Raw genomic sequence first — 12,020 nt, 5'->3', positions numbered from 1 at the left:
CCAATCTGATAGCTTTCTTTGATAGGATAACGAGTCTTGTGGATAAGGGAGAAGCGGTGGATGTGGTATACCTAGACTTTAGAAAGGCAATTGATACGGTCTCGCATGATATCCTTAATCGATAAACTAGGCAAATACAATTTAGATGGGGCTACTATAAGGTGGGTGCATAACTGGCTGGATAACTGTACTCAGAGAGTAGTTATTAATGGCTCCCAATCCTGCTGGAAAGGTATAACAAGTGGGGTTCCGCAGGGGACTGTTTTGGGACCGGCTCTGTTCAACGACTTAGATGTTGGCATAGAAAGTATGCTTATTAAGTTTGCAGACGATACCAAACTGGGAGGGATTGCAACTGCTTTGGAGGACAGGGTCAAAATTCAAAATGATCTGGACAAATTGGAGAAATGTTCTGAGGTAAACCGGATGAAGTTCAAAAAAGACAAATGCAAAGTGCTCTACTTAGGAAGGAACAATCAGTTTCACACATACAGAATGGGAAGAGACTGTCTAGGAAGGAGTATGGCAGAAAGAGATCTAGGGGTCATAGTGGACCACAAGCTAAATATGAGTCAACAGTGTGATACTGTTGCAAAAAAAGCAAACGTGATTCTGGGATGCATTAACAGGTGTGTTCTAAACAAGACACGAGAAGTCATTTTTCCGCTCTACTCTGCGCTGGTTAGGCCTCAACTGGAGTATTGTGTCCAGTTCTGGGCATCGCATTTCAAGAAAGATGTGGAGAAATTAGAGAGGGTCCAGAGAAGAGCAACAAGAATGATTAAAGGTCTTGAGAAGGTGACCTATGAAGAAAGGCTGAAAGAATTGGGTTTATTTAGTTTGGAAAAGAGAAGACTGAGAGGGGACATGATAGCAGTTTTCAGGTATCTAAAAGGGTGTCATCAGGAGGAGGGAGAAAACTTGTTTACCTTAGCCTCTAATGATAGAACAAGAAGCAATGGGCTTAAACTGCAGCAAGGGAGATTTAGGTTGGACATTAGGAAAAAGTTCCTAACTGTCAGGGTAGTTAAACACTGGAATAAATTGCCTAGGGAGGTTGTGGAATCTCCATCTCTGGAGATAATTAAGAGTAGGTTAGATAAATGTCTATCAGGGATGGTCTAGACAGTATTTGGTCCTGCCATGAGGGCAGGGGACTGGACTCGATGACCTCTCGAGGTCCCTTCCAGTCCTAGAGTCTATGAGTCTATGAACAGCTCCAGGATGGCAGCTGTGTGCAGCAGGGCGAAGACAGACTCCCTGCCTGCCCTGGCCCCATGCCACTCCTGAAAGTGGCCAGCATGTCTGGCAGTGGCTCCTGGGGGTGGGGCAGGTGGCTCTGCCAGGTGCTGCTATCACCTGTGGATACCACCCCCGAAGCTCCCATTGGCTGTGGTTCCCTGTTCCTGGCCAATGGGAGCTATGGGCAGCGGTGCCTGCAGGTGAGGGAAGGCACAGATCCCCCTTCCCCCTCCCTGCCCCCCAGGGGCCACAGGACATGGTGCTGGCTGCTTCCGGGAGCTGCGCAGGGCCAGGGAGCCTGCCTTAGCTCCGCTGCACCATGAGGCTGGCAATCCCATGGGCCAGACTGAAAGTCTTGATGGGCCGGATCTGGCCTGCAGGCCGTAGTTCACCCTCCCCTGATCTAGCTTGACCTCCTGTATATTGTAGCCTTCTTTTGGTTAGGCTAAACAAGCCAGTCCTGTCTGTTTCTGGTAAGTCTTTCAATGGTTCCCCAGCTGTGCCCCAGGATTTTCAGCTTGGCTTCTACAGCTCTTCACCATGTTGTTTTTGGAAAGCCTCATTTTCGCTTCCCTTCAAGCGTCCATCTTATTGCTACTCTAGTGATGGAATCAGTTTCCATCCGAAGCACATGGCCAATCCATCTCCAGCACCTCTTGGCAATGACGGTGCTCATCACTGGAGGAGCTTTGTTGCTGCTCTGAACACCAGAGGCGTAATGGGAACATGATGAGGATGATGAAACAAGCTAAGCTCATTGAGTCTCCTCTCATAAGGTAGGTTTTCCGTTCCTCAGATAATCCTAGTAGCTGCTCTCTGCACCTGTTCCGGTTTGAATTCATCTTTCTTAAAAGAGGAGACCAGAATTGCACACACTACTCCAGATGAAGTCTCATCAGTGCCTTGTATAATGGTACTAATACTTCCCTGTCTACTAGAAATATCTCACCTGACTCATCTTAGGACTACATTAGCCTTTTTTCATGGCCACATCACCTTGGCAACTCAGTCATCCTGTGATCAATCAACACATCAAAGTCTTTCTCCTCCATCACTTCCCACTGCCATCCCTATCTTACAGCAAAAATGTTTGTTAGTCTTTAAGTGCATGACCTTGCAATTTGCAGTATTAAATTTCATTCCATTTCTATTACTCCGGTTTTCAAGATCATCCAGATTTTCTTGTATGATATTCTGGTCCATCTCCATATTGGCAATACCTCCCAATTTTGTGTCATCTGCAAATTTTTAGTTGGTCTGGCACAATCTACCTTTTGAAAAGCCATATTGTATTTTACCCCAATTACCATTCACCTCTAGATCCTTAACTACTCTCTCTTTCCAAATTTGTTCCAAGACCTTGCGTATAATTGAGGTCAAGTTAACAGGCCTGTAGTTGCCTGGATTAACCCCTCTTCCCCCCCCGCCACCTCTTTCCTAAAAATGGCAAATGTATTAGCAATTTTCCTGTCACAGGGAGTTTACAGATTCCATACAAATCCAAGAGCAAGGAATTTTAATGAAGCACACAAGCACAAGCAAGCATAGCCCCAAAGACACTATGAAAAATAAGATCTGGTTACGTGCACATGAGTGGTTACAGTGGGATCCATACTGATATCAGCGTCTTAAACTACACTTGGTAGTAACCATACCACCAAATAAACAGCTACAAAATGCCTCCTCTAAAGATCATCATTGGGAATATGAACCTACTAAGACACTCCCCTCCTCTGCATTATCTGTTGCACCCCAAATTGGGGATGTTGGTACCCAAACAGTAAATGGTATTGTAACTAACAGGAAAGCAGATTTTTTTCTGAATATTTCTTTAGGGCTAGAATATACAAACAGATCACGTTTTAAACTCCTTTGTTGTACTGAAATCTGGACTACGTGGAATACATTTTATGATCCTCTGGCTGGTTATTTGAAGCTTCTGAATGCAACATCTGACATTTATTTTGTAGACAATTTTGTGGAAGGTAATTGCTACTTTAATAACTAAATTAAGACTACAGATGCATGGAAGAGTATTATCTTTGCTTGTGGTCACTGTAAGCTCAAATCCTTCATTTTGGAGTATGGCATCTGAAAAAAATATAAAGAGCCCCTGGTGGCAAGCCAACTTCCTGCTTACAAAATATGGCTAGCTATTTGTGGTATGGGTTCAGTGGGTACACAACTTGCCTTCTTTTGTCTTGGTTTTTAAAATATCTTTACGGAGCATCTCAATTTGGACAGCAATTAGAAAGTACAAGACATTTATGCATACTTGGGCTTCACAAAGGGCAGTTGAGTTCTTATTCTCCCTGTTATTTCTTGAAGTTCTGATCACATCACTGCAGCTATGTTACTTACATAAAATCAAAAGCAAGACATAGCAATTCTTAAACACACTTCTGTATTTAACCATTTGAAACACAAATGGATTAAAATTAATTCCTAAACTTCAGATAGACAAAGGCTGTTTGTGTTTCCATAAACATAGTAAATTTTAAGTCCATGAGGCAGCATAATCTAGTAATTAGAACATGTTGCTGGGAAGCATGACTTTCTGGGCTATATTCTGATTACCTCAGTCCTGCTGAGGGAGTTTGGACAGTCACAAATTTTTTCCGTGCTTTGTTTCTTTATCTGTCAAATATGTATATTTACCTACATCACAGGAGCATTGTGAAACTTGTTTGTGAAGCATTTTGCAATCTTTAGATGAAGGGTCATGTCAAGCTGCCAAGTATTAGTTTAACAAATTATAGCCCCCCCAAAAAAAAAAATTAAAAAAATCACTTGTTTATTCACTGTTGGCAGCAATTTGTAAAATCAAGACAAAAATAAATACTTGATAGTGCTGAGAGTCAAAGCACTACTTTTTAATCTTCATAGGTCCAGATCCTAAAAAGCAAAACATGCCAATCTGGGAGCTATCTAAAAAACTCATATACACACTGCAATACTATATTTGTCTGTCACCAGAAGAGACCAGATGTCATCACTGAACAAAAAGGGCTCACTAGCATGTCCTACTCTCCATCTGAACAAAAAGAGTGTACCTGTAACTATTGCATAGTTCAGACTCCAGAGTTTGTAGCAGAGCCTACAGCCCTCTAATTCCAGATCCCCCCTAAAAATGTCCCCAGTTGTCAAAGGTAGTTGCAAGAGTAGTGACTCTGGCTCAAGAATCAAGGTTTATGAAATGCTAGCAATTTTACAACAAAATACCCTTTCCTATAGCTTTTCTGTATTAGCTGTGTTAATTATGAAGGCTTTTAAAAAACAACAAACAGGAAGGGTGAGTCATTTTTGAGTTATCCCCAAATTTTTTCTATATTAGCAACTCAGTTTCACTCATTAAATGACACTTAATTCATCAGTGCTCTCCAAATAAATCCCAATTAAGCAATAAGTCTGCTTGTATTCTGATTACACCAGGGGTGGGCAAATTTTTTGGGCCAAGGGCCACATCTGGGTGGGGAAATTGTATGTAGGGCTGGGGCAGGGGGTTGGGGTGCTATGTGCAGGAAGGGGCTCAGGACAAGGGATTGAGGCAGAGGAGGGGTGTATGAGGGGGCTCAGGGCAGGGGATTGAGGTCAGGAGGGGTGTAGGGTGTACGAGTGGGCTGAAGGCAGGGGATGGGGTGCAGGATGGGTGTGAGGTGCAGGCAGGAGGCTTAGGGCAGGGAGTTGGTAGGCAGGGTGCAGGAGGGGTTCAGGCTCCAGGGTGGCAGCGGCACACACCAGGGCCAGGGCAGGCTCCCTGCATGCCTGCCCTGTTCCTTGCCCCGCACCGCTCCAGGAAGCGCTGTGGCCTTTGGGGATGGAGGGCTCCACATGCACTGCTCTTGATGCGCCTCCAGGTACCTCCCCTGAAGCTCCCATTGGCCGCGGTTCCCCATTCCCGGCCAATGGGAGCTGCGGGGGGGGGCAGTGCTTGGAAGCAAGGGCAACGCACAGAGCCCTCTGCCGCCCTAGGGACATGGTGTCGGCCACTTCCGAGAGCGGCGCGGGGCCCACAGCACCACGGGGGCCAATCCCAGGGGCCGGATCCAAAGCCCTGAGGGGCTGAATCTGGCCCATAGTTTGCCCACCCCTGGATTATACAGTAGTCATGTCTGTTCACCGTAAGGCCGTTCACTCTACAGGTATTGCTTGGTTCTCTACCACAATTAAGGGACAGTGTTACAGCTTAAGTAATGTCTTTATTTAAACAATACTATTTCATAATAGATCTTATTGCAGTTCTTATCTTCATTAGTTAATATAAACCAAGAATGGATGCCCTTAACTGTGGCAGACAATTGCACCAGTGTACTATTATACTGCACACTTATTTTCATGGTGTGTAGTGTACATACCCACCTAACTCCCTCCAGGTATAAACAGCACTGGAGACAGTGAGACACAGCTTAGGCAAGTAAAGACACACCTGAAGGGAGTATGTAGCTGAGTGTGTGGGGCTGCGAGCCATGCAGGATATGTACTCCACTACATACCTGCACCCTTCAGACCTGTCTTTACTCTACTTGCCTAAACCATGCCTGACCAGATACATTGCTATTTGTAGCAATGTAGCCTCCCAGCTGCCTGCCCTCTGCTGAAGCCCTTCCCTGCACTGCAGGAAAAAGCTCTGGCAGTGGGGCAAGGCTCTGCCAGCTCCTTGATGCTGGATAGGGGAGCTACATATATGCACTACATGCTACCAAAAGAGGTGTGTAGTGTGGGCGTAGCTGTAGCGTGATTGGGCCCTGTCACTGGGCAGTTTCTTGGGAGACACAAAGCTCGCTGTGATTAGAGAATACTGCCAAAATATCCTGATAGGATCATTTGAGAGCAAAAAAGTACACATGCAGCTAGATTAGCTATTGTGGATCTTAGATACTCTACTTGTTTTCTTCAATACTGGTTAGGATATACGAATAAACATGGCAAAACAATGTTGTTTAAGTGCTATACTACATTAAAAGCCAAGTATCTATTTTCTCATTAAGGCTCTTGACTGGATCTAGAAGAATTTGTTCATGGAGACATTTAGTGTTTTGTAGTTGCATAGTCTACATACGGTACACCCTTGCTATAGTGCCTTTCATTATTACAAACTTTCAGCTATAATGGACCTGGTCCCTGGATCCCAATTACAGGACAGTACTGTAAAAAAAGATGTTGCATATGCATGCACAATTTTTGTTCAGCATCATACGTAAGCCCCAGGGCAGAAACTAAGGAGTGGGCCCACATCCAGCCTCCCAGGGCTAAAGCCGAAGCCCTGCTGAGGTGGGGGCTGACAGCCTGGAGCCCAGCAGCTGCAGGGGCTGACAGCCTGATCCTCTCTACAATGGCTGAAGGTGGAGAGGTCACCTAAAATCACCTTCTGTGACCAACTCCTAGCCTTAGTTTAATAAATAAAATAATGATGATGATACCTAACTCCTTTATTTAAGGCAACTTCATTAACTTACTCCAGCAGTTTCATTCCTTTTGATTGTTCTTTCTCTATAACAAACCCCTGGCTATAACAAGAAGGCATGAATCCCAACAGATCTATTATAGTGAGAGTGTACTGTGTTAATAGGAAAGTGCGCCAACAAAAGCATTAAACACATTAGATGACCACACAATATTATAATGAGATAAAAATAAATCCATCTTTTTATTGCTGTCAGGTGCTGCTTTAAGCACGACTGCTGCTACAGTAAGGCAGAGCAAGCAGGCTGTAAGCCCAAGGTAGAGAGCTATAACTGGGAATGTGAAGACAATGCTGCTGTGTGTGGTGAGTAACTAATTAACTCTATTCTCTTTCAGGCACATGTCCCTGGAAGAACACCACAATGCCACTTGTAACTTCCCTATTTTGTCTTTCTTTCTTTGCACCATTTCTATTAACACTCCTAATGTTCCTAAATTTGTTCATCTCTAAATGTTAGCTTCAGTGAGATTCAAAATAACCACAGCTTTAAACTGAGGGATCACATACTGATGAGTTTTCTATATACAGAAATACAAGGCAACTTTAAAAAGTTAATCACCAATCATGTATAATTTGCATTCTGTCATGCTGCTAGAACCACAGTATGCTACACTGCTATGGTCACAAGTGGCATCTTCATCAAGATAGCCACTGCCAATAGTAGACTCAGAAACTGAAGTACTTTCAAAGGCATCTTACAATTTACACAGAGCAGGAAATGCTTCTCCACATCTGAATATTCAAAATGGACATAAGTACATCTGGGATGATTGTCATTTCTATGCACTGTAGTACAGTGATCCTTAAACTTTTTCCATTCTTTGCCTACTTCCCCCCCACCCACCCACCCCAAAATAAAAAAGAAAAGAAAAAAAGAAAATCCTTCATAAACCACCTTTCCTCCCAGCTACCCAATTCTTCGCTACTGGGTTCTCAAAATGTTTCACACTGCAGCCTAATGGGAAAGGCTCCACTTAGTCGTGGCTAGAATTTATGAACCATTGCTTTAGTACATGTAATAGTGCGCTACGTTACTAGGTTTACATATGGGAGCAATATGCTCACAGGCCACAAAAAACCCACTCTCTTTTTGAAAGTACGTAGAAATCCATACTTCAGAATTGCTTGGGTCATTATTTTCTTGCTCACAGCACCTTGATAATGTGTTTTTCTTCCATAAGATTTAAACTTCAATACATTTGCGAAACTATGGGAGGGCAGAAGAGGATTGCTAAGTAATGACATGACCAGCTGGAAAAACCATGTAAAATTAAGAAAAGCAGTCTGATTATACAATAGCTACAGTATGTCAAATTGATCAAGTACTCATTTTCTAAATTAATGCATCAGGCCCCCTACAGAAATATCTCCCATGAAAGTCAGGACAGGAATTCATTGAGCCCTAAAATTCGGATAAGGTAAACTAATGTGAAAGAGGAACAACATGGGATTTATATGCATGTTCAACAAAAATGCTGCTTAAACAATTTTTTTTCAATGCACCAGAGTTTCAGCTGTAAGCTTTAACATATCTTCAAGAGGCAGAATAGAATTACAATGAGTACTGTTCAAGTTTCCTTCTTTTGGAAAGAAGTCAAGTTATTTCCCTTCAGCCGCAAGAAATATCTTTAGTGGAAAGTCAGAAACAAAGATTGAAATATGAGAACTCAAGTTATGATAGACAGAATTTTGCTCAAATTAAATCAAAAGTAATGAAATTAGAAATGAAAGACTTCACTCAGATTGACAGCACACAATAAGATTCAGAGTGGAAAGATATTGCTGTAATTAGGACTTAAATGTTTGGAGTGGGGAGGGAGGTTTTCTGTAAAACTTCTCTCAATTTTACAACAGTAGCTAAACATTCCGACAAATTGTTTCAGTAATTCTGCAGTGCGTATTTTATAACTCCTACAGCCACAATTATTTTATGTATAATTTGCTAAATCTTTGTTGTCCTCTCCCCATCTCTACCCAGTTTATTGCTGAATATCTTAACTTCAGTTACTTTGAAAACAACTTAATTTAAAGAAGTCAATCTCGGAGGTCATTAATCCTTCCTGAAGTCTCTCACAAAAGTTTTTATATCTGCTAATGGTGATTCTAATCAATGAAAAGAGCATGTGTGTTGATTATTATTAGCACCGACTTAATTTGATACACCTAGAGGGAAGCATGCTTTGCTATCATACACCTGACCCCACTGTAGATTAGAGAAAATTATGTTTTTCTATTCATGTAGAAAAATTTTGACACAAAATTGGTTTCTGGCTTCAAGAGGTGAAGATTGGAAAAGGGAGGAGACCTTTCTAATACCAAGTATACACACTACAGAGACTGGAAGTTAACAGATAGTAATTTTTGTTTAATATCCCTGTCCAGAGTCAGTAATGTGTACCTATCTTTTAGCTTTCGACCTTTCATTTGGTCACCTGACCCCCTATTATTATAACTGTGCACATAACAGTAAAGCAAAACAGAAGCTGAAAAGATTATTCTGTGATTAAGTTTACAAAAAAGAAGGAAGAATTAAGACCACAAAAGTTGTAAACTTGGTTTAAGCAGATAGAATTAAACTTGCTGAGACCACTATACTAAGTTTTTCATTACAAGATTACATAAAACTGGGCAACACAAAATGCTGTAGCATTTGACAAATTTTAAGAAAAAAAAGTTACTCACCTGTAATTGTAGTTCCAACTGTATTGCCACTGCAGAGGTAAACCCTGGGAGCAAAAACCTCTGAAGCCATCTAGAAAGCAATTATGTTGGCACCACACAAAAATATGTACACTGAGATGAAACATGAAGATCTCTCACCAGTAGATTCCTTACTGGTGCTTACTCCTTCTTACAAATATGACATTTAGCCAATCGAAAAGGCACATTTTGAACTTAAATTTGTTTTGCTCAGGTGCATTTGAGAATTTTAGTCTAGCATATTTAAATGCATGCAATGCTACATTGGGGGACATGTCTGGATGACGACAAACCGGTCATGTTTAAGATGGCTAATGCACTATTTTAAAGTTAACTAGTGCTTGTGATCACCTTTTGTGGACCTATCACCTTTTTAAAAAAAATGATAAACCAACACATTTTAACCACTTTTTAAAAAACGTGATTTTCCTACTCTAGTCTAAAGGCAGCCTGCTAGTAACAGCCAAAATAAGTTAACTGCATGCTCATGAGATGCAAAATATTAAATTTAGGGTGCCTGACATGCCAGAAAGGAGACAAAGTTTGGGGTAGGGGAAGGAAAGGGAGAGTGCTGTTCTGCATTCTCCTCATTTAAGATCTTGTCTATTCTACAGATGTAGCTTGCCCTGAGATATAACACGGTTATGTTTCAAGCACAGTTCAATATCATAGCATGAACTAGATCTTAACCATGCTGCCCAAGACTGGGCTGTTACTGTGCCAACACCTTGGAGTGATTCAGGGGCAGAGTTAAAGATCCACTCTACACTTCAACTTTGATTTAACCGTGTCAGAAGCCACCTGATATAAGTGGGTCCTCCAAGACTGTTGTACTTGCTCTCTACAGGTCACTGTATACTTCAAATACCAGAGTTGGAGAAAATAAAGACCACGTTACTGCAACATGACAGTTACAAACAAAACCTTTGTGAAAGACATAGAAAATAATTTTGTAAGGTTAAATTACACCTTAAATAGGCTGTTGAATATAGTGTGTAACAAGTCATATTGTATAAACGAGCAAGTTAAGTTTACTGCAGAAGTCTTAACACCTTTGCAACTCACTTTTATAGTACATAAGTCTAACTTTTGATCTTGCATCTTTTAAAAGGGCATTAAATATATAGAGAGAGAATGAAGAGCCACTTCTCTCACATAGCTCTGACTAGAGCAGAGGAAGATACAAAACAATTACCATTACTCCTTTCTGAAGAGGAGCTAAACTATAAAATTCCTCCATTTTGTAAGCATAAGAAGATTAAAGATAACTCTTCACTGAGGGTTTGTTCCTCCCAACACAGTTAGAAAAATTAATTTCTCAGCTAAAATGAGCTCTGCAGATGCGATTACTCACAAAATCCCCTCCCCTTCCACTATCTCCATCTGCTGGGAGGTGGTATCATCATCTAGGTTCAGTCTAGCACAGTAATTTGGGAGAACTCTGATTTACCATTAACCAAGTACAGCAAAAATTTCAAAATATGTAAAGAATAGTAGAGGAGGAAAGTCAGTTAACGTAAAAGGCTTGTTATAAAAAATTAAGATGTTACAATTTATACAGGAAATAACATTTAGGACAATTTTCTGAATACTATGTTTACTGCTTACTGTTACCATTTGATGTCCTTTAATTACTTTAAGAATCATTTGTATTTTGTTTTCATTTTCTTTTCCAGATTCACTAGAAGACAAATGCCAAAAAATAATGTGTGAATGTGACCGCAAAGCTGCCAAGTGTTTGGCTAAAGCCCCTTATTACCCAAGGTACATTTTCTGGCCAGATTTTGTATGTGGTGACTATCACCCAAAATGTAAGTTTTAGTGAGACAGGAGGACACTACTCTAATATTTACAAAAATCTGTACATGCTTTTGAATTTAAAATAAAATTTCTATAAAAAATGATGATTGATTTTTTCCAGCAATGTTTGTGCATGCCTAGTTTTCATAATGCATAAGCTAAAAGAAAATTTAGTGATTCTTAACGGGTGGGAAACTGTAGCAGCTTTCGTGGACTGAATATCAAGAACGATTTTGTCAGAGATGTCTAATAGTCTGTGAACCTTTATCACCACAAGCAGCAATGGAACGTTAAGTATGGGGAAAGCCTCTAAAACACCAGCTTTCACCATGTTATTCACTGCAAGCTACTCATTTTCTTTCGTCAGTGTTGTTCTATCACCCACGTATGCAAAACAGCACATAGGAATGGAGTGAAAACCTCTACTTTTAAACTTCATTAGAATTCTGAAGCTAAAATTTTATTATTAGATGTAGCCAAGGAAAAGGCACACTCAAAGTGACACTGTCAGTTTAAGGAAGGGCTTTTAACCTTTGTTATTAGCAACACTTTTGATAACCAACAATAGTTACTATTCATTATATCATAAAAGTTTTGCATTTCACTTGGCCTAGGCAACACAATTAGACTGTTTAGCTTCACTGTCTTGTTCACAGTCACTTGAATATTTAAATTTAAAAAAAAAAAAAGACATTAAGTCACTGACTGATAAGTATGGGTCAAATCCTGGTCCCCTTGTACAACCAGAGTGGGAATCCCATAGACACAAGGAGAAAAAAAATCTTGCCTGCCTCCCACATACAAAGCAGCAACA

General features: G+C 40.9%; 1 protein-coding gene across 2 annotated transcripts in view; it reads left to right on the top strand.

Moving 5' to 3' along the window:
• LOC127058654 (phospholipase A2-like) overlaps positions 1 to 12,020 on the top strand; it is a 34,989-nt gene that overhangs the window by 14,007 nt on the left and 8,962 nt on the right. Inside the window, exons 3-4 of one of the 2 annotated variants that reach the window (XM_050968912.1) lie at positions 6,903 to 7,009; positions 11,083 to 11,170. In XM_050968912.1, the coding sequence (XP_050824869.1) occupies positions 6,903 to 7,009; positions 11,083 to 11,170 (195 nt within the window). Of the gene's footprint in view, positions 1 to 6,902; positions 7,010 to 11,082; positions 11,857 to 12,020 lie in introns of those variants that run through there. The other variant, XM_050968911.1, reaches the window with a different exon arrangement.

The sequence above is a fragment of the Gopherus flavomarginatus genome, chromosome 9 (assembly GCF_025201925.1).
Source record: "Gopherus flavomarginatus isolate rGopFla2 chromosome 9, rGopFla2.mat.asm, whole genome shotgun sequence".
NCBI classification, from domain to species: domain Eukaryota; kingdom Metazoa; phylum Chordata; order Testudines; family Testudinidae; genus Gopherus; species Gopherus flavomarginatus.
The sequence above is the reverse complement of the archived record's forward strand: the minus strand, read 5'-3'. Positions and strand labels throughout refer to the sequence as shown.